General features: G+C 40.6%; 1 protein-coding gene across 10 annotated transcripts in view; it reads left to right on the plus strand.

Moving 5' to 3' along the window:
• Positions 1 to 22,284, plus strand: part of LOC146344286 (uncharacterized) — a 110,296-nt gene extending 88,012 nt beyond the window's left edge. For 8 of the 10 annotated variants that reach the window (XM_084857046.1, XM_084857043.1, XM_084857045.1 and 5 more), the window contains 2 exons: positions 1,454 to 6,243; positions 19,085 to 19,354. In XM_084857046.1, the coding sequence (XP_084713172.1) occupies positions 1,454 to 6,243; positions 19,085 to 19,269 (4,975 nt within the window). In that variant the 3' untranslated portion in view covers positions 19,270 to 19,354. Of the gene's footprint in view, positions 1 to 1,453; positions 6,244 to 19,084 lie in introns of all 10 variants that reach the window. The other 2 variants (XM_084857044.1, XM_084857042.1) reach the window with 1 other exon arrangement.
• Positions 22,285 to 23,988: the final 1,704 nt, after the last annotated feature.

Below are 23,988 nucleotides of genomic sequence, written 5' to 3' on the forward strand. Positions count from 1 at the left end.
ATTCCGGGGGTTTGAAATTGGCCTGAAGTTGCCAGCCCCTATTTTAAATGAATGGCAGCACTGTTCCAGATGAGGAATACAGAGTTGCCTCTGCCTTTGAAGTTAATGGCGAAACCCATCATTTAAAGCTTCATTTGTACATTTTTGTGAAGAAGGAATTACAGTGCATAGGGCACAAATTTGTGACTGTAACGCAGATTTAAAAAGAAGAGACTGAATCTTTTCACAGCAATATCTGCAATTGATTGCTATGTAAAGTAAATATTCCAGCACTACACAGCATCCTTTCAAACAGCCTTTTAAAATTGATAGTGAAGAGCACACTGGACTGCTATAAGTATATTTAGAAAGAGATTGAACATAATCCAGCCCAGGCTAAGCACCTTTATGTAATATTGATAGTTAAGCACATGACTAACATCCTTAATTACAGAATAGTCTTCTTGACATAAAAGGAAAGATTGCATTTTTTATTCTACTATAGCTTTCCTATGTAAGCTTCAAAATTGCATTTAATATCAGTGTTTTAATTCAGATTTACTTCAAAATAACTGCTGCTTCACAAATGGCCAATTCCCTACATGGATATGGCACTCATGTAATTAGCTCTGTGTATCTTGTGCGTAAATGGTCGTGTGGAATAAACAACCAAGGTCGGGTTGTTGAAAAAATATGTAGTTTTATGCCAAGAAATATTCATTCTTGAAATAAAATAATCCAAGAAGTATTCCTTGGAATAAAGCTACATATTTTTTCAACTTCCTGAAGTTTCATCTGATTATTCCGCTGGGGATTTTGGATGTTCTCCAGTTCCATTTGATCATATGCATTGTCATGTCTTATAAATGCAAATGTGTATATTTTGCTGCATGTACTTGTAGTGGGAAGCCATTAATAAACTGTAGTTTCTTGCTGTGTCATGTATATCTGTAGAACAAAAGGTACATTTAGGGTACATAAGATTTCTTATTAAGAAGTGATATTTGGGCGGGGGGGGACTGCCATGTATAAAGCAGCCTGAAGTCCTAATGATTTCAAAATATTTTACATATGTTTAAAATGTGCTTAGGATCATAAACATAATGTGTCTATTTCAATTAAAATATCTCCCAGGAGTAATATAGAGTTTATTATTTCTATAGTTACTGTTAGACTGTTGAATAAATGGTGCAATTAAATGCATGTTTTATATTGGAAAACCTATCTTACTAATATTTTTTTGTTAGCCAAATTAAGTTTTTCTCCCATACAGTTGTATTGCTTGACATTAGCAGAATCACTAATTCTTACATGTTTTCCATATACTGCATGTACAAAATCTCAGTGGAAGTATTACATTTCGATAATAATGTGATATTACAGTTTTGGTACCTTAGCATAATTAGTCTTCAATCCTATTGAGCCATATTTAACTGTAATTTACTTTTTGTTTTGATCTGCTTTTTGTTTTCAGTTCAAGTACAGCAGCTGGTGCAAAATCTGAGGAAACATCCAAATTCGAAAGAGGAAACTCTGCTCTAAGCAAGGTTTTGGCATCGTTATGCTTGTATCATTGCCATCAGATTTTAGCTGTGTTGAAATTTTTAATCCAAGATCCATGTATCCATTCACTTTGCAATTGTCAACTGCTACGTACTATGTATTCTGAAACATCTGAAGATGATGTGCACATTCCAGTCTGCGGTTGTGATGTCAACATGCTACTGAAAAGGTGCTGTTTACAAAATCAAAGACCAAATACTTGTTTACCACCTCTGTCAGTCTATGGGAAAGATATGGATTGTTTGTCATGCCAACCTGTGGCTGTTGGATATTTTAACACGGTGGTAAACAAAGGGAATCCTGTGCCTTGTAGTCCTCATGGATGCTGCCTCAAACAATTACAACAGTGTAAGATCGACTCTGCGAGAGCTGCTCTTTGTACACATCTCTTTTCAACTGGGCAAAAGATTAGCAAAGCTAGCAGAGGACGCAGCCCTTCACCACCTCCATTATCACCTGTGGAAGCTGATGGATATGATTCTTTGGAGGAATCAGTTAAAGGTTCTTTAGCTTTAGATAACAGACTTGAAATGAATAGTAATCAGCCTCCATCTCTCTTGCCAGCTGAAAGGGCTTGTTCTATGTGTAAACAGAAAGATAAAGTATGCATCACACAAGTGTCTGGTAACTTGGATGAATCCTTACAAAGTGCAAATCAAGAAAATAGCCTTATAAATTCTGATAAGCTTGAAAAAGTTGAAAATGCTACAGCATTTCAAGATTTAATGGATCGAATCAATGAGAAATTAAAATCAATAGAAACTACTGAAACAGCAAATCTTGCAAAATTATCTAAAAGTGATGGGAGATCAGATGATATTAAATTACGGAGCTTCATAACATCTCTCTTACATGATGCTAAGGTAAATGATTACAATTTTATGGAGTTACTGAATCAACATGACAAAGAAGTGGAAAATAAAATTATCCAAACACGGTTTCGCAAGCGGCAAGAAACCTTATTTGCAATGCATAATTCCCCCGATTCATCTCTGTTTCGACGTCAGTCTTTGCAAATCAAGAGGGAACTAGCTAGTCTTGATGAAACCTTCATGAGGAAAAAGGCAAGTTCAGAGAGAATTGCAAAGAAGCCTACAAAGAGTGACAAACTATCACCAAACAAAATTGATAATCATAGTACATTAAAAGACCTTGCTTTACAAAATCATGAAACTAAAGAGAAGATATCTTCTCCCACTAAATCAAATTCTTTGCCAATATATCAGGAAGAGTCACTAGAACTACCTCTGAATAATTCAGAAACTAATTCTGGTTTTGTGACATTTTCAGAAAATAACTCAACATCCCAAACCAACTCAGCTAAAATACATGGAAACTGTGGAGTTGAATTATGTATGGATCCAATCCCTGTGAAGGGAGATGATGACAGGATGCTAGATGGGACCAAACATAACATTATCCCTCCTATGTGGTGCTCAGTGTATGTAACAAACAATTTTTTATTTCAAAAATCCTCAAAGGCAAAAAAACTTCCCAACTGTATGGAAAGAGATAAAATACTTAAAGATTTTCAGGCTAAAACATGTAGCAATGAAGATATAAATAAGATTGTACGAAACACAAATCTACATGTTGTTGTAGAGCGTTTGGAAGATACAATAAACATGGCCCAAAAGACTAAAAAACCATTGTTTAGTGGTTATAAAATATCCAGCAAATTGAAAGACATTCATAACTGTGATGCTAACAACAATTCTAAAAGTGGTCTTCTTATTAGCATGACTGAAACTGGAAATAAGGGACAATATGTATTATCAAAAGGTCATGTGCCATGTAGCAATAATAGCAAAAAGGAATGTGTTTCAAAAAAAGAAGAAGTATCTGATGAAGGATATAAAAGCCTTTTGAAGTCATCAACCTTTGATTCAGATGTATTGATTTCCAATAATGAGGACTTGCACACAAGTTCTGATGCTGGGGATAATTCACCAACACTAAATTACACTAGTCCAATAAAACTTATGTTCCTTTCAGAGATTAACAGTAGTGAAGGAGTCAAATACACGCTAACCTCTGTAAACGATTCTTCTAAATTAAACATTGATCTTTATTCTGTTGAGGGGAAAACAAGTCTGCTGTCAGAAAAACAGTTGGAAGCAAGGGATCCTGCTAAAAATGTTTCTATTGATGGATGTGTCTGTAGTGAAAATAATCAAAAAACTGCAGTGAACTCTGTTTTTCCTACAATAGTTGCTAATGAAACAAACACTGATGAACATAAGCCAAATGAACCTGTAGAACAAAGCAGCAATGGATCCTCCCTGAAAAGAAAACCTGGCCGACCCAAAAAAATAGGTCCTCAAGTTGTGAAACAGGTTAAGCGGCCAATTGGGCGACCTCCAAAGCCTAAAGTAGATGTTGCTGAAAATGCCAGTCGTATAAGTGATTCCATTAGTGCTAGGAAAAATGCCAGTTGTAATACAGAAGTTCTAGAGGAGGATAACATTAACAAAAATATTACTGTGACAGTTGTCTTTGGAAGGTCACGAAGGACTAAGAGGTGTGTTTCTGAAGGTAGCCTAAATGTAGTCAGTGTGTTACCAGGTCCTCACAGTGATTGTGATGCTGTATGCGAGTCTGCTCAAGTGAGACAGAACTCTGAAATCAAAAATGATTTGCCCCCCTCAAAAAGTGTGCAGAATTCTGCAACAGAAACGACGTCTGTATCTGGTTATGAGTATGTTAGACCTCTAGAGAGCAGCCCAGTACTTCCATCCCATTGCAGCAATATCATAAGACCAAATCAGAAGCCTTTAAATATAGTTAGAAAACCTGGGAGACCTGCAAAAGTAAAAATATCTGGCATATCAGTGACTGTTAATCAGATTTCATCTCAGGAAAGAAAAGTGAGTATTAACAGCTGTCTGCCTCCTTTAGAACAAGAGACTGTGTTAGAAAAAAATGTATCATCTAAGAAGGATGATAAGCAGTGCAATAAGTTGGATGTTTCAAAAAGCTTTTGGAATGATACAAGTGAGGATTTTTCACACAAGAAGATTACAATAACCTCAAAAAAGCCTGAAATCCCTTTGAGGCAATCTCTTAGAGATAGAAGACCATCACTGCCTTTCTTACATTCATTAGCATCTTCTAGCACATTATCTTGTAGACGTGCCTTTTTACACAAATCATATAAACTCTGTTTGAAAAATGCTAAAGATCAAAAAACTAAGCATCACTCAGATATGACACCCAAATATACCTCAGTAAAAAAGAATCCAGAAAATGCAAAAAAAAGTTCTGAGAATAATACATTTATGTCCTTTAATGAAATGTCATCAGATCCCATCATTTCATCCAATTCTTCCCTTAGGTGGTGGGATCCTTCCATTCCTAATGATTCCTTATTAAAAGAACTAAACAGTAGATATGACCAGATAACAAATACTTGGTTGCATGTGAATGGAGAAGAATTTGAAAAATGTCTGTATGACAAAGGGTGTCATATTGAACAAGACTGTAAAATGAAAGTATCAAACCCTTTGGACTCCTGCATTTTACAGCTTGAAAATTCACCTATAAAAATGCTTTTCCAGAAAAAATGTAATATAGATGAACTGTGCACATGGTTTATGCAAACAACAGAAACACAGTCACTGTCACTAGTGAGAAAAGCAAATGCTCGAAATCCTTTTGAAGTAATTAGTACAAGGCAGTTTAAAATGGGAACAAGACAATATGATTGTAATACTAGTCCTTTGAGAAAGCACTTTAAAAAGTTTGCACTATCCACACCTTCAAAATCAGCAGGAAAATTACAAATTCTACATAAAATAGTCAGGTCTCATGTCTTAAACAGGAAACATAACTTCACATTAGCTAAATTACAAAGAACCAAATTTGAGAATTTACAGCATGATCGGTGGAGACAAGTGAAAAAAATGTATAACCATGGAACAAGTGACTGGAAATCAAAAAAGAGGAATTTGCGATTCTTCTGTCAAAGCCAATGTTTTGCTAACGCAAAAAGGGAAATTGACAGCAAAATGTGCATGAGCCATGGGAATAGTGCAGTAGAAATTAAATCACCCACAATTTTGATAGAATCTCATAGAATCACTTCATCAACTGGAAATGAAATCAGAGATGCATTTTTCCAACAGAAAACACAATTGTGTGACTTCAGCACAAAGCCTGGCTTAATAAATAATTGTAGACCAAGCACACAATCGGCATATTGCAACCAGCAAAAGATTGGGAAAGTGCACTCCCTTGGTGAACTTGGTGAAGGTGCATGGAGAGGCAAAACCTTTAAGGATTGTAGAATATTTTTGAAGAAAATCAATCCTGTTGAAGAGCAACATTCATTTAATAAAAACCCTGCTCTTTGCGCTCCGGAATCTGTTAATCATAGTACTAGTCAGAGCTACTTTCAGGAACAAAGGCATTGTACTTTGAGGTCCCATTCTGCAAAGGAAAGCATGTCTAACAGATGTGAAAAGGATGCAGAGCCATCTAATGGAGCTAAACATTTGGTTAAAGAGCTGCATGTTGAACAAGACAGCAAGAAATCAAGCAAACGTGTCACCTTCGATGATGGCTCTACTGAGGTTCCTAAAAAAATTAATAAGAGGAGGAGGACACAATGCAAGCTCACTGACATGAATATAAGAAAAAGGAATAAGAGGCGATTATGCAGTGCTGGCCAAGTATCAAGTTGTTACTCAAAGTACCAGCTAGGTAAGTTTGATCTCATCTCCCCCTCACTCCTTTACAAAATTATACTAACCTTACATTAACATGGAATAAAGAAAGGAAAATACTTAGTATAGCAAAGTAGTAAAAAAATCCTTTAGGAAAACTGTAATTTCTAACTACATAATGCTAAAAGTGCAGCTTAAATGATGATTTGCTGCATAAAATAGAATTTCACATTCACTTTTATAGTAGAATGTTTTAAGACATTCTGAGCAGAGTCCAGACAAAGTTAGGCATACCCTAGTTCTATGTGATGTTGATGGAGTTTAAAGTACACTATCTCCCTGATCCATGAAATTTGATCTCTATGTAGAAAGCAGAGTTCCTTCACCGACTGGCTGCTGGACTGGAAACTGTACATGCAAAGCGGTGCTGTGCATAAGATTCCTGTGGCTGGATCCCTGCATCCTGCAACTTAGGCACTGTGCATGGTTGCCTTAACTGAATTAGAACTGTATGTGCAGCTCCAAATACATGATTGGCCCAATCAGCTTGGACAGAACCAAACATGTTGGCATGATCATGCCCTCCCTACTCTTGATAGTAGTCAGTATTATGAAAACATAGTGCTGATCATCTGTCGGGCAGGTGCACATACACATTTGTGTGGTACTGCTTTGTGCAGGGATCTTTGAAACCATACAAATTAATATAGAGTACTAACAGTACTGAGCTAAAAGATGTTCATTATAAAGATATAATTATATAAAAGGGCTTGATGTATAATAAAGAACCTGAACTCAGAGGCTTCCGAGATTCCTATGCTCTGCTGGCCTGAAGAGTGGTCACTGTCATCAGAGTGAGAACTGAGATCACTGTCATAAAACAAGGCCATTTTTTAAATCATGGATATACAAAGAGCGCTCTCATGGCTTCTGTTTTTATTTCTAGGCTAGGGTTGCCAGATTGCAACCCAGAGATTATGCCTGTTTGTTTAAATATCCCGAAGCACCAACAGGATTCCAGCTGCTGTGCTTTCTACCCCCTGTTGGTCTCATGGCCCATCCATCCTCTTTCTCTACCTATTATAGCAAGCACAGTTTGGGTGTAATCACATCAGCTGAAGGGAGGCTGGAGGAGCCAAGGGACCAATGAAGGAATAGGTCTGGAAGTACAGTGGCTACAAACTCTACTGCTGCTTCAGAACATTTGAAGGGAGAGAGAAGAGCTCCAGATTGTGATCTAGCAACCTTACAGTAGAAAAAACACACAGATTACACTGAAAGCACAGATACGATTAAATTGACAAAAAATGATGCCTACTATAATTCAGTTGCATCTTGAGGGATAACTTTGTCATATGCTTTTAAGAAAAAACTGATAACTTTTTCATAGTTGTTCATTATTTCACTTCAGACTTCTGTTGTGTTTCTGTTGTTTTTTGTTCCTTCTCTGTTGTTCAACATTTCCCATACATTATGCATTTAAAGAAAAAGTAACAAAGCTCACCGGGCAACTCCAAAACCAGGGCAGAAATTCAGATCTGCCTCCATTTACAGTTCAAAGTTGTGATTGTATAAATTGTAGCCATACAATTAGAATCTACTTGCCCTCTTCCAGTGATTGCAAGAAAGTACCCCACTTCAATACCTGTCTTTGTCTGTAGGACTGATCCTTATATCATAAATGCAAGAAATCAGTATATAAAAACGTCATTAGTGGGAAGCCCCGGTAACAACTTTGAATGTACAGGTTACAGTATTGAAGGTTTATTATCAAATTTTAAACTAGTATTTCAAGCAGGGGTTCCTTTAGGAAGGGAAGGTCAGTTTTTCCTCCCCTCTGGTGTTTCAAACTATGTGATTTTTTCTCAGAAGCACATACACTTTTGGCCAGTTTATTGGTGCTATAGAATAGTGGCTACTATTATAACAGTACAATCCTATGCATGTCTACTTGGACATAAACTCCACTGAATTCAGTGGGACTTGCTCCCAGGAAGGGGTGTATAGGACTGCAGCCTGCATGGACTTACGCACCAGAGTGGGGGTGCACAACCTCAGGTAACAACTTCGAATGTACAGGTTACAGTATTGAAGGTTTATTATCAAATTTTAAACTAGTATTTCAAGCAGGGGTGCTTTTAGCAAGGGAAGGTCAGTTTCTCCTCCCCTCCAGTGTTTCAAACTATGTGGTTTTTTCTCAGAAGCACATACACTTTTGTCCAGTTTATTGGTGCTATAGAATAGTGGCTGCTATTATAACAGTACAATCCTATGCATGTCTACTTGGACATAAGCTCCATTTAATTCAGTGGGACTTGCTCCCAGGAAGGGGTGTATAGGACTGCAGCCTGAATGGACTTATGTACTAGAGTCAGGGTGTACAACCTCAGGGCCAGGATTCCAATCCAGGCCTCTGGGGTTTCCCTGAAGGCCATTCCCCTTTCCCCTAACCACTGACAATTTGGTGGGTTCCCAGGTTTTGTGCAGTATTTCCCCATTCTAAATGGTTGAAATGTCTCTCCTAAGGCTTAGTTACTGGCAATATGGGCTTTAAGCTGAAATATGCTGGTATTTTTGGCCCTGCCCCTTTTCCCTTCAGCCCTGCCCAGCACTGATATGCAGCCCCCTGTGAGCTTCTCCAAAATGGAATTTGGCTCTAAAGCTCAAAGAGGTTCTGTACCCCTGGTACTACAGTATGTGATCCAAAGACATACATTAGGGGTGCCAGTGAACTAAAAATATATTAATCAGATTTTAGTTAATATATTAAGGGAGCATTGCTATGGGGATAGGTGGCTGCCTCTGAACTCGGAGGCAACCACCTATCCAATGCAGGGCAGGCAGAGCATGGAGGGGATCTTCACCTCTGGGCTCCAGCCTGCATTACTGGCTAGATGGCCAATTTCGGCTGTCTAGCCGCAACGGTTCGGAGTGGGGGTGGGGGACCAGCCAGACAGTGCATAGGAAGTGTTGTACAGGCCCTTCTGCCATTCCCACCCCTGAGAACGCCCCCTTTCCTCCCACTGCATGCTGCTCTTACAAGCACGGAGCCCAGGATGATCCGCGCCACCTACGGGGAGGTGGTTTTCCAGGAACTGAACAATCCTGTGGCCATCTAAGCCACCATCTAGTAGCAATGGCACTCTAAATTGATTTAGTCTATGTAAATTTGTAAATAAGCACATCCTTGATTTAAAAATAGGCATATTTTTAGGAAAAGGTTTAAGGGTTTTAGAACCCTAGAACATTAAAACTATACAACAAATTAGAGAAAGCATTACAACATTTAGCTGTCATTCTGCTGTAGCATTTCAAACAAAGGAGAAAATGCAGCGTTTACAGGGGACTTGAAAGGAGTCTATAGTATAGTTGTTTTCTTCCTTGCTTGAGAGCAACATCATGCCTTTTGTGGAACCTAAAAAGGAAATCACAGGTACATGTATCCTTCCCTCATAAAAAACACAAGAACTGTCCAAATAAATCCTTATTTCATGAGCTGCTATAGGGTCCAATTTAAAGAAGGGGGCAGAAGGACTTCTCTCACCTGTACCCCTTTCCAAACTTGCTTGGATCTCCAAAGTGGTATGTGGAAAAAATCCCTGTTGGCAAGTCAAAAAAGTCTCATCCTCCTTCCTGATATCCCATCCCATACAAGACATCTGGAGCCCATGCACTGTGAGTCGTAATGTCTTCTATGCCAGCAGCCCCATCACCGGCACCTTCCAGTTGCCCAAGCAACTCTGCCTTGGTAGAGTGCTTGCCCCCATGTTCCCATGCCCATTGTGTCCGGCTGTCACCTGCCACCATCCTTGATGTTAAGTGGAGAAGTACAAGGGCATAAACTTCATTGTATGCTCAGAGTAATAGGTCAATGCCCAATTTGGCTAAATATTTTAATCAGGGACCAAGGTTTTAATTGTGTTGATTAATCAATTCACATTGCAGCCCTCAGCATAAATTCTTTTGTTCTGAAAAAAAAAGTGACTGTCCTGTGTCAATACATTGCTATAGTTGCCTTATAAGGCGTAAAAAAGAAACCACAACAGATGCTCTTAAAATCCACTGCTGCTTTTCTATTTTAACCTTCAATGACACCAAAATCAGACCTCTTGACCTTGCTGAACCTTGTCCCTTCTCCTACTGAAATCTGACATGGTGCCTCAAGGTTTTCTTTTTTGTTTCTTAAACTGGAAGGAAGGGTGTGGGAACATAAGAAAAACCCTGCCAGATCAGACCAAAGATCCATCCTGCCAAGCATCCTCTTCCTCACAGTGATCAGCCAGATGCCTATGAGAAGCCCAAAAGCAAGGCATGAGGACAGTAGCTCCCCAGCAACTTGTATTTAGAGTCATACTGCTTCTGATTCTTGGGGTACTATACAGCAGAATGAGGAACCTCAGACCCTGTAGAAATTTGATCCTCTTGGGATCCCAACCTGTCCTTCCATGGTTCCCCTGATGACCAGTCATGTTTCCCATTCTAAACTATTGAAATGCCTCTCCTAATCTACTGGCGGGAAGAGCTTTAAGAGAAAATATGCTGTATTTTAGGTATTTTGGCCTCTGGCCCTGCCCACCACTGAATTCAGTCCTCAAGTTGAAAGAGGTTCCCCACCCCTGGTATTTAACCATCACTGATACCCTTCTTCATGAATTTGTCTACTTTCAAAGTCATCTGTTGGAGGTCATCAACATATCTTGTAGTAGCAAATTCCATAGTTTAACTATGTGATATGTGAAGGGGTACTTCCATTTACCTGTCCTAAACCTTCCACCATTCAGCTTCATTGGTTGATCCTGGGTTCTAGTGTTAGAGAGGAAGAAAAACCTCTCCCTATACACTTTCTCCACGCCATGCGTAATTTTATACACCTCTATTATGTCCCCACTTACTGGCCTTTTTTCTAAACTAAAAAGCCCCAAAGCTTGTAACCTTTCCTCATAAGGGTATTCGTGGAGACCCTTGGTCATTTGGATTGACCTTTTTCTGCACTTTTTCCAACTCTACAATATCCTTTTTGAGGTACGGTGACCAGAATTGTACTCAGTATTCCTAGTGTGGTCAAACCACAGAGCTGTATAAATGCTCTACAATTTATAATGACTTGTAATGATCTAGGCAGTTTTATTTTGGACCTCTTTCCTTAGAATTTCACCTTTTTACAGCTGCCACGCACTTGGTCAGTGTTTTCATTGTGCTATCCTTCACAATCCCAAGATCTCTTTCCTGGTCAGTCACCAGTCACTCAGTGTATATGTGAAGTTACGATGTTTTGCCCCATTATGCATCACTTTACACTTGCTTACATTGAACCACATTTGCCATTTTAACACATTCACCCAGTTTGGAGAGATGCTTCTGGAGCTCTTCACAGTCCCTTTTTGTTTGTATCACCCTGAACAATTGAGTGTCATCTGCAAAATATGGCCATCTCACTTCTCATCCCTAACTTCAGATTGTTTATAAACAAGTTAAAAAGCGCTGGTCCCAATTTCACTTTATACATCCCTCCATTATGAGAACTGTCCATTTGTTTTCCTCTTCAAGAAGAGGGATGCCAGACTTCTTTAACAATTTACTGATGTATAAGAGGACCCGGCCTCTTATCCCATGACTAGGGATGTTGGAGAAATCCACCACGGATTCAAATGAGGCTGGATTCAAAAGAATCTGGCCTCAGGAATCCGCATCGGATTGGCACCACTTACCTCCACTCCAGGAGGATTGGAGGTGGAACGGCACTCGGCTGCTTCTTGCCAGCCAGAGCCATTTGCTTCCTCCCTGCCGATGGCCATTTCTTTTTCTCTTTTTTTGAAATGGCCATCGGCAGGATGTGCCCATAGACTTATATGCAAATAGAGCCATGAATCTTGCGTATAAGTCTATGTGTCCATAGGCTTATACGCAAGTTTCATGTCTCTGTTTTGCGTATAAGTCACATCCTGGGATCGCTTTTTTTTTTTTTTAAGAAATGGCCATTGGCAGGGAGGAGGTGAATGGCTATGGCAGGCGGCAAGGTAAGCGGCCCCCAAGCCGGGCTCTCCCCCCGCCCCGAATGCTTACGGAGCGGAGCTGCTCCAGAGGATTCCGGGGGGGGGGGAATGGATCGCCTCCCCCCCCATGGATTCCCCACCGGAAGGGATGGTGGGGAATCCGTACATCCCTACCTATGACTGCTAAAAATGCTCAGGAGCCTTTGATGAGGGACTTTGTCAAAATAAGAAAGCACTAATGGAAGATACAGGAAGCCAGATTCTGGCTGAACATCAGGAAAAACGTCCTGACTGTTAGAGCGATACGACAATGGAGCCAATTGCCTGGGGAGGTGGTGGGCTCTCCCACACTGGAGGCATTCAAGACGAGGCTGGACAGCCATCTGTCAGGGATGCTTTGACTTGGATTCCTGCACTGAGCAGGGGGTTGGACTTGATGGTCTTATAGGCTCCTTCCAACCCTACTATTCTATGATTCTATGATCATAAGAACTTAAGAAAAGCCCTGCTTGATCAGACCAAAGGCCTCTCTAGCATTCTCTTCATGTGCATTATTTTCTCTCTAGCATTCTTTTCCTATGGGAAACCTATAAGCAGGACATAAGCACAATAGCATCATCCTGCTTGTATTCCTCAGTAACTGGTATTCAGAGACCTAGTGCCTCTGCTTCTGGAGGTAATTTATAGCCATCATGACTGGTAGCCACTGATAATGCCATATGCTCCATGAATTTTTCTAATCCCCTTTTAAAGCCACACAAGTCCTGATAACTCTTTTTTGTTAAAATTTGGATTAATAGACTAGAGTTTATACACAAACTGCTAGAACAAATGGCTTAAGTATTTGGGGGATGCAGAGGTGAGGGTTTTCCTATGGGTAGAGTTAGAAATCTGTAATTGACATCTATTTTTTCTGAAAAGGTAGAGAGTGCTATACTCATTACTGAAATACATATGCTCAAGTATCTGCTGAACTGATGGCAAAAAAAACCTTTTAAAAGTTTAAATATCCTGAATGAAATAACAGATATTTTTCTACAGCTTTAGATAAAGATGAAAGAAATGGCCTAAACATGATCTTTGAATATGAAAGATTAGAACTCTATTTATGATGATACCCTAAAACTAACCCTGATTGTATATGAGACATAATGTTGAATAATGCCCGATATGTATTGTGAACTGTACAAAATTTATGATCAGAACCAAAGACATAAATGCAACAGGAATATTTTTAATGCAGATCCTCAAAAACCTTAGACTTTGAATTTTGGCTGACTGGCAATTCCTAACCAGTGACACATGAAAAACATTTCTCAGCACTTTATATTTCCTCTCAAACGTCTGCAATTTAAAACATAAAGACAGTTGCTCACAGAAGAGCTTCAGCTGTTGTTTGTATAGAAATGTAATAACTGGAATAATAAATAAATAAAATATAGAAGCACCAAGCATCTTTGGGTGAGTTAGTCATACATGGCATGCACATACATTTGGAGTAAAGCCCATTAAATGCTTACATCTGTTTAGCACAATTAAAAATGTTTGTTTAGTTCAGTCTCTAAAGTGCTGAACAAACAGGAGATACTGAGAGATTGTACCTCTCTTTTACCATGTTAGGGGTGCATTTTTAAGAAAAAGCAAACATAGAGTAATTAATCCTTCATTTGGAATTATTATCTACATGAGGTTTAATGCAAAAGGGCATAATACTATAAATGAAAAGATTATGTACACATATTTCCCTTCTACATAATTTCTGTTAACTGTGCTGTTGTCTCTAGGCAGACTAAAATCAAATGCATAGTGCATGATCAAACTCAAACTAAGTAATGGAAGAGTAAATCATTTGTACTTAAAAGTGTTTAACTGTGGAAGGATTATGCCCCAAATCATTACATTTGTTATCTAAATAGAAGCAGTTTTGATGTCTTGATTCTTTAATTAATTGTTAGTTGCTTTTACTATTTTGGCTAAAGACCAAAATATGCACTGGATTGAGTGTAAAAATGAGTTTGTGTGTGAAGAGGCAGAAGAAGTTCTTGACTGGTAGAGCTTATTTTCTTATTAATAGTCATGATGTAGATGGGGATAGGGATGATAATTAATGTAGGTTGGAGGAGGGAGGGAAACTGATAAAATGTTTTAAAATATATGATTAGAGTGAGTTTATCTGTCCCAATTTGGTAGCAACATTTTCCCTCTTAAGAACATAAGAAAACTGTGCTGGATCAGGCCAAGGTCCATCTAATCTAGCATTTTTCCCATAGTGGTCAGCCAGAACCAGAATCCCCACAGTGGCCTGGAAACCCCACAAGCAGGGCAATTCTTCATGCTTCCCTTTAGCATAATTCTGATCCTCTGTAAAAATGAAACAGTCATATCAATGTTTAAATACTACTAAGAAGATTTGGATAAATATGCTGCAAATCAGTGTACCCAATTTATGGCTCTTTTGCTTTTAAGCTTAATCAGATAGTTGCGATTTCTGGAATTATTTGCACAGTATTTTATTCAGTGCTGCGCATGCCTCATCATTGTAACAAATCCACTTTAGAAGGCAAGTAATATACCTCTTGTAAAGATAGTGGAAATGGTACTGAGTCACGTCAAATGAAATAAACAGTGCTCTATAGATGGAATTTAACGTACTCTAAATCAGAAGTGGGCCATTTGTGGCCCTTCAGGTGTTTTGGCCTGCAACTCCCATCATCCCTCTCCCTTGGCTATTCTGGCTAGGGCTGATGGGAGTTGTGGGTCAAAAAATCTGGAGGGCCAGATGTTGCCCACCCTTGCTGTAAATTAAACGCATGTGATAAGAGAAATCCCAAATTCATGTTGGCACCGCTTTGCACCTACTGCAAATGACATCCATATGTGCCATCCTGTAAGAGTTCCAGGAGGGGGGCGGGGAAGAATCTTGAACCAATTAATGCTATTATGCTGGTTAGAATACTTCTGACCTTTTAAGACTGTTCCTGGGATATATAGAGGATCTAGTTTTGGAACAAAAATATTAACTCTTGTGCAAGAGAGTCTTTTGATAGCAGCAAAACTTGGAAGTTGCCAGCAAATAAGAAACAAGCAGTTGGGCCTGAAGTAGAGGACTGTTGGCACATTCTCTGTATTGTTAAATTCACTCATTTGGTAACTGTTTGTGAAGGTCAGGAGAGTATTAGAAAATTAACTAATTTTTACTATAACTGGAATAGTTTTAAAGATGTTGGATTTTCCAAAATAAGATGTATAATTACAAATGGACATTCAACAAAACATTGTGATGTAGAGTGCTCCTGATCTGTGCCCTCCTTCAGGATACTCCATTCCATTCCCTCTTCCACTCAGTTTTCTGTTTTTTCCCCTCAACCATCATCATTCCATGACCACTGAGCATGCTCAGTCAGCATTGGGCTGTTTTGCAGGGTTTCCCTCCCTTAGGTTTTTTTCCCAGAAGTTTTTTGTACTTCTGCTGATGCCTGTCTTTTGTATGTGGTTGGTGTTGTTTTGGCTACATAAAGACGGATGCTTGGGGACTTGAGCACTATTAGTATATGTGATAGATTAACAGTGCTATCCTGTGGATGTCTATTCAGAGGTAAGTCTCATTGAATTCAATAGAACTTACTTCTAGGTAACTGTGTGTACGATTCAAGCTTAAATATGACAATTTTTAAAAATCGGGTCTAGTTTCCATTTCATGGTTAATAATGTAAATTACTCTGTCTTCAGCTTTTTTTGTAGTAAAAAAGAGCTATGAGCTATCTGAATTTTATTTTTAAAAAATCTATATTGATCAGTATATTATGTATTGATATTTTGTACTGACTTTTAAAATATTAAAACAAATTAAAAATAGAATGGTGGTGCCCATAATAAAATGAATTTGGTAATTGCCAGCTTCCAGGAAGTGGGAAACTGATGTACTTAGAGACAATCCAGTTTGCCCCACAATTCTAGATGGTTTAGACTTGGTTTTCTGCAATTGTTTTCATGGCAGACCATTGGTCCATCTAACCCAATATTGGCTACTCTGATTGGCAGCAGCTCTCCCAGATGTCAGGTAGGGGTCTTTCCCAGCTTTGCTACTCAGGAGTAAGTAAGGGGAGACAGAGGTGTTCAAAATTATGCATGGTGTGGAGAAAGTGGATAAGGAGACATTTTTCTCCCTCTCTCATAAGACTAGAACCTGGGGTCATCCCATGAAGGTGCTTGGTGGGAGATTCTGGACAGATCAGAAGAAGTACTTCTTCACACAGCTCATAGTCAAACTATCGAATTCACTTCCACAAGATGTAGTGATGGACTCCAATTTGGATGGCTTTAAATGGGATTGGACACTTTCCTGGAGGAGAAAGCTATCAGCGACTACTAGTCCTGATGGTTATATGCCACCTCCAGAATCAAAGGCAGTATGCCTATGTACACCAGTTGGAGAACAGTGTTAAGGAGGAATACTGGAGAGGTTATGCAGATGTAATTGGATTTGCTTCACTAAGTATAAAACAAATGACAGAATGCACTCACGGCTATTGCAACAAAGACATAATAATGGTCATTCTCCCGTTTTTTGAGAATATAAAAACTGTTAGGGTGCAATCCTATTGGGATGCCCATCAGCCTCTGAACTCAGATCCTATGCAGAGCAGGAGGAGTGTGGAGGCAATCTTTGCCTCTTTGCTCCTCCTGCTCGGCATCTTTGCTAGATGGACTTTTTCACTAGGGCTGTGCACCGCTTTGGCCCAAAGCCTGAACCCCGAGTCGAAGTGGGCTGCTTTGGATCACTTTGTGCCCCTTCCAAGGGGAAGCGGAGGGGGCATGAAATGACCCAGAGCGGGTCGGGGGCTCTCCAAAGCACTCGGTGCGCTTTGGAGCTTTGCCCCCCACCAGTCCAGGTCCCCCCCCAGCACCTCCAGGTCCTTACCTGAGCCAGCTTCTCTGCCGCTGCCAGCACTACCTTCTCTCTACTGCCACCGCACTGGAGAGCTGTTGCCACCACCGCGCTGCCACCACCACGCTGCCACCGCCTTCTCCGTTGCTACCACTGCTGCTACTGCCAGCTGCTGAAGCCTGGATGCGCAGAGACTCATCTTGCAGGGAGTCTCCATTTTTACAATGGTAACTTCCTGGAACTTCCAGGAGGTTGCCATTTTAAAAATGGCGACGCCCTGCAAGAAGATAAGTCTCTGTGCGTCCAGGCCTCAGGAGCTGGCGGCGGTGGAGAAGGCAGTGCCAGTGATGGACTAGGTGGCGGTGACAGAGAAGGTGGCCGTGGCGAGGAGAACGCAGCCGCGGCAGCAGAGAAGATGGCAGCGTGGTGATGGAGAAGGCGACAGATGTGGTGGTGGAGGAGGAGGAGGCAGTCCAGGTAAGGCGCTGGGGGGGTTGTGTGGGGGCGTCGGGGGGGACCTGCAGCAGGGTTTGCCATCTGAATCCCGGTTCGGAGTCGAGTTGGGGGCCCCCCGAATCTGCCTGAGCTGAATCGGGCCCGCATTGGAAGCCACAAAGTGGCTTCCGAGTCAGATTGGGTGGTCCCTGCACAGCCCTATTTTTCACTCATCTAGCCAGGGCTCTGCAGAGTGGGAGGGGAGGAGGCCAGAGGAGTCTTCATAAGCCAGCCTCCCCAGTCCCCTCATCTCCCACAGAACTGCCCCCTTTCCCTCCTTTCTGAGGTCACCTTTGCAACCTCAGAGAGGCAGCCACCATGGTTCACTCCACACTGGCTACAAGGGGAGGGGGGGAGCTCAGACTCCTGTCTCCAACTCAGATCCAGGAATTTGAACTACCTGATGGACCCCCAGATGCTGTCTAGGGGCCACAGGATTGCTCTTAGTGACTCAGTTCTGTTGCTCCAGCCCTGATCAAAACACTGGGCTTTTGAAAGGCAGAGAACAGAAGTAAAGAGGTAAATTGTAATCTTTATATTAGCAAAATGGAGATTAAATTTTTTAGGTATTATTTATTAATTTGAAGGATTTTTCCACAGTCAACAGAAGTTATATTGGCTAGAATTAGTAGTTGCAGAGCACATAACCTCCCCCACCACCATCAAAAAACAGTTGAGTCCCATCTTCAGGGGACAGAAGATCATTTTTTTCCAGGTACAGATCCCTCCCTTCAATGGCTAAATGCGGTATTTTCCAAATCGCACAAAAATTGTAGTAGCCAGGGCAGTTGATTAGAAAAAAAGATGCCCCTCAAAATTGGATGTAAAATCTCACAAAAACCTATTCTGAGGCAAAGAACAGAACTACAGAGTTCGATTTATTTCAATTTTAAAATTTGGGGCTTCACAATGTTTGGGTTTTGACAAGAATGCAGGCTACGGAGAGCAAGTTGGAGAAGAAAAGTGCTTTGCTCTTGACTCAATGTCTTGTGGTGTATAACAGCCCTTAAGCATGTAACCAAGGGACTAAAGAAATCTTCACACATGAAGCTTAATCTGGTTTGTGATCTAAATTAGTCTGTAATGCTAATGAAAAGGCTTCATTGCTTACAATGTGCATTTACTTTCTAATCGTATTCTATCCTGCATATTTTAATTCATGTGTATAATAAAGTGGGTTTACAGGCACTTTTAATGTTATGTATCAAAAAGTTCAAAGAGTTTTAAGAGGAACAGTTTACATTATGAAAATACCTTAAATTTACAGTGTAGCTGATAATCATGTTTAAAGCCACCTTGCAACTTACGAATGTTGTCCCTTTTTGAGTTACTGAGAGTTACTGAATTCAGTACATTTTCAGCACAGGCTAACCAAAGTTAAGCTGTCATATCCCATTGATTTCAGTGGGAGAAACTGAAGTACATGCTTAACTTTCCCATTAAAATCACTGGGCCTTTAGAGTATTTAACTTTGCTGGATTGTGTATTTTGTATCGTAACAGTGCAAGCCTATGCCAGTTTACTCAGAAGAAAGTCATCTGAGAGTTCAGTGGGGCTTACTCTCAGGCAAGTGTGTGTGTGTGTGTATAGGTTTGTACCATCACAGCTTTCTTGTGCCAGATTTAATTATTATTCACACGCATACACATACACACACACACACGCTCGTATGGAGTCCAGGTTTTAATTGCTGCTTTCTTTTTTATAGGACCTCTTAAACCTGTTGGACTGCCTTTGATGGGTGGATTTGCAAGCAGAGCTGTTGAATATTCCATGATCCCATTTCACTTGCCTCTTCATGGAAGCTCCTAAGTCTAACAGCAAAACCCATGAATTGTCCAGATGAGTCCATCCGTCACATAGTCCCTACTAAGCATGCAAAACTGTGAATCATTGTAAAAACTGAGCAAGTCATTGCTGTAATAACTAAACAAACTGCTTCAAAGAGCTAGATACTAAATTCCTTTCTGGAGGTTGTATTTAATCAAGTTTTGGTTGAGGTTGCTGGAAAGCAGCATGTTTCACCTGGGCTAAAAATTATTTCTGATGTTCAGGCACAGTCTACAGGGAGATGGCCCTGGGAGATGGTGCCCATTCTTATTATGCGAAAGCATCTTATGATTGACTTCTGAACGTGCATGCCAAAGTCTCTGAAGAATGGGTAGCCATTCAGTTGTGATGCCCAGAAGTTGCATGCTTGACAAAATGGCTTCCAGAGGTTTCGTTTCCAAATGTATAGTAAAACAGAGTTGTTGTCTTAACTGTTTTTATGTGACATTTTGCATGCATCTTAAAATATGGGTCTTAAGATGCACGTCTGTTTGTTTTTTTTAAAGAACAATGGAAACAACCCTGCAGGAGGTATCTGATATAGCAGCTTCAGAAACCTCTCTCTGGTGTAATTGAGATTGCTATAATGAGCCCAGTCTGTTTTTATGTGTATTTTGTGTTAAGATTAGCTTTTTGTCTGCAGAGCTTCCTTAAAATTACCCCTTCGATGGGCAATTGATTGGCAAGTTGTTTGACTATAAGGGATCTTTACTGGATACCCTGGACTTCTACACTGTTACCTCACCTGAGACAGGCTTACAGGAATGTAACTGTGGAAGCTAGATACCGCGTGGAGGACACTGGCATCCCTATATAATAAATGGAGACAATGAACATGAGAGTCACTGGGGTTAGCATGGGTTGAGCTTTATGTACCAGTGTTGGAAGGGCTTTCTCCAGTCTAGGTTCCAATCCAGGCAGTTCAGTTGGACTCAAGTGAGCATTATAGGTGCACATCTGTATTGGCAGGGTTGGGCCAAGGTGTTTTGCTGCCTGAGGTGAAGGACGAGATGGAGCCCTCCCTCCCTTTCCATGTATAAAAGCTGACTGGCTTGGCAGTTGAATCTTTCTTCAGCACTGGCACCAGAACAGCATCCTCCACTGGACCTGAGGGCAGCAGAGCTTAGGGCAGCACAGGGCAGGCTGTGTGGCTCACACAACTCTGTCCTCTAACACCTCACTGCTGATCCCCAGCATCCCCTGCCTGAAGCAGCTGCCTCACTCTGCTTAACATAAGGCTGGTCCTGTTTTGGCTATTTTCGCAAAAGTCTGCTCCTACACCCAGCTTTCCCTTATCAGTCCAGGGCACTAGTCTGCAAAGTATGAGATGAAATTGAGTGCAGAGGGAACCTGGGAGTTTCTTGAAACTGTTGTTCTACATCTACTGGGGCTGATGTTACCCCTTGATTATGAGCTATAAATAGCTTGAATATATAGCTTCAAAGAGTTTCTACATGATATTTCCAGTAATAAATCTACCTCTGCACCCACTTACCAATTATATATTGTACTTCATCTTAGTTAAGTGGGACACTTTTTGGTGGACTGTGCAAGTCTCCAAGATCTCAACTTTGGAAAAAGCTCTTTAGGCTGAAGGGAAAGAGGACATGCTTCCATGGAGGCTGAAATATTTCCCTCTCTTCCCCTCCCCAGAGCCAGACCTGCCAGGCTTTCATTAAATGGCAAAGACAATCATGTATAGCTTGGTCCATGTTGTAGTCTGCAGCTCTGCTCTTCTCAGCCTGAGGAATCTGCATGGAAGCATCAAGAAAGAGTGTAGCAAGAAAAGGTTTATGCACATGTATATTACTTGGATGAGGTTTCTTTAGTACTTGAGCTATGGTTTAGCTTTGCTTGATAAGCTGATTTTTTTTAGTTTATGGCCAATCCTACAGTGTATAATCATAGTAGGCATTTCTTAGAGAATTCTATCTGAATGTTCATCTACTCATTTTTTTCAAAGTATATTTTAAATAAATGTATAAAATGCCAGAATGTTTAAACGTTTTGTAATGATTCAATATAAGTAGAAGAGACAGATTGTTACAGAGTTACAGTTGGCAAAAGTAACTGTAGGGTAAATCCATTGCAGGCTGCTTTCTACAGTATCTGTTCCAGCAGAGCTATGTAAAACTGTTGCACTGTAAGGTATAATTTTGCCTGCTATAGTGGAAGAAAAGGCACTTATAGACCTTTTAAAATTATGAATTCCTTTGTGTGGTTGTCCTGGGGTTTCTACACATGCGCCCTGAATTATAAATCCACAAAATGGCTAATACTCACTCACTGACCCAATGATTGGCAAGAAGAGTTGCCTATTCATTTTCCAGTAGAGAGGTTGATGGGAGCTTCCATAAACACAGTACGCACAGATCCCTGAATCTCGGTCCCGCTGTGCATGATGACAAATGTGGGGGATTTTTAGTATCTCTACGGCAGTCTCTACTAATAGAGGGAGAAAACCACTCATGGTAACCTGCATGTAGATTACTGTCAGAACTATGATCTTTTTAGTAGAATCAGGTAGTGTCTAATGCCTAGGAGTTCATATTTACAGACTGGCAAGAGTACCCTCACAAAATAGAGTCTAGAAAAATGCAGAATGAATCTAAGCATTCAGTCATACGTTTGTTCCATTTTGTTTTAAGCTGGTTCACGCATCACCTTGTCCATATCTGCAGTCTCCTTGGGATGTGGCTTTTCAGTGACTACTGAAAATCATTAGGCACACAAAGGGTTGGGCACCCCCTATCTCCCAGTTCTCCTCTCCAAAATGCCCTGTCAACCCCTGCATTACCTTGGCAAAGATTCAACTGAGAACAGTTACCAATGTAACGTGGTTCTGCCCTGAGGTGGTGAAAGAATAAACTGTAAATAGAATGTTGGTCTTTTATTTATTTAGAACCATCCTGTCCCGTCTCTGCAACAGCTTGGAGTGTCCACAACAATACATTAAAAGACACTGCTCAGCTCTAAAGATTAATATAGCCTCAGCTATTGGGCGGTATAGAAATGCAATATGTTTGGGGATTGGTAATTCTGCCTGGAGTGGCTGCGTAAATGCTCAATGTGTATTTTTGTAAACAGATACATTGGGCTACAGCAGCTGGTGGATTGTCATGAGGCAGCCACCTTGCTGAAGCTAAGCAGGTTTGGGTCTGGTCAATGCTTGGAGGGGAGACCACCTGGGAACCACATGCAGCCACCTTGAGTTCTATGATGGAAGAGAGGCGGGATATAAATGAAATAAAATAAATATGAACAACAGAGCATGCACTTACAAAACATGACCTTTGGCTTTAGCTACCACAATCCAAAGGCCACCATTTTTTTAAGTGCAATTTTGATTGTATATCACCTGATGCTTGACTTTAGCCTCCTCCCAAATGGCATACACACATTCATGCAGGACACCAAGGGGTGCTGATGTTTACTCTCCAGCACAGTCTATACTGTTCACACTGGACCTTTTTAAAATATGCACATGGGTTCTCATGCAGCACTTACTGTGCTGGACTTTTATCAAAATTAAAATCTCAGTTCTGTCACTTATGCTGTAGCAGCTTTGAATAGGCACTAGTCCCACCCCCAATCCAGCTATAGTTATCTGCAATCAGTGGTGCATATCAACTAGCAGCCATACCTAGGGATGCAGGGGTTGTTCCCAGCTGCAGCACTTTTATTTATTTATTGCATTTATGCCCCGCCTTTTTTCCTCTTGCAAGGAACCCAAGGCGGCTTACATTATCCTCCTCCTCTCCATTTTATCCTCACAACAACAGCCCTGTGAGGTGGTTGGGCTGAGAGTGTGTGACTGGCCCAAAGTCACCAGTGAGCTTCCATGGCCGAGTGGGGCCTAGAACCCAGATCCCCCAGCTCCTAGTCCAACACTCTTGCCACTACACCACACTGGCTATTTTTAGAAAAAAAAACTTTATTTTTCCCCTTAAAAAAAGAACTATAGCATCTCAGGCATACAGGACAAAATAGGCATACACTTAACCTCTATCCAAATGATACCCCTAAATCTTCTACTGTTTGGGGTCTAGCATAAGCAGAGGCAGTTTACTTTGTCCATAGAACTCAAATGGAAGTTGCTGATACGTGAATCAACACCAACATTGTACAGTTCTCCCCCGAGTTCTGATTCTTGGTCATTCTGGGGTTTTGGGATTTTTTCCAATTTTCTTTCTAGCTACAGGTAACCATCACTGATTGAGGTCTCTTTTCAGAATAAGTCAATAAGCACTAGGAACATATGCTAGAAGTTATGTAGAGATGCATTATGAAGAAACACTTCAGCATGGCAGGTAAAAAAACATCCAAGCTCTTTCCCTACTTTCACATTCTTGAATTCCAGTTGAGCATCAGTTTCTATGACTCTTCCAACTTATTCAAGTAGGTACAGTAGTACAACAGTCCTTTGCACAGAACCTTTGCAGCATTGTACAAACCATATTGCTTAGATCAGTTGCAAAGAGATATGCCATATGAGTGGGTCCCCTTGGGAGCAGTTCTTCACAGGGGGCCGGGGACAGGAAGCACCCCTTCTATAAGCTCCAGATCCAGCAAAATG

The sequence above is a fragment of the Heloderma suspectum genome, chromosome 5 (genome assembly GCF_057233095.1).
Source record: "Heloderma suspectum isolate Gila_16-S chromosome 5, 16-S_ref, whole genome shotgun sequence".
Taxonomy (NCBI): domain Eukaryota; kingdom Metazoa; phylum Chordata; class Lepidosauria; order Squamata; family Helodermatidae; genus Heloderma; species Heloderma suspectum.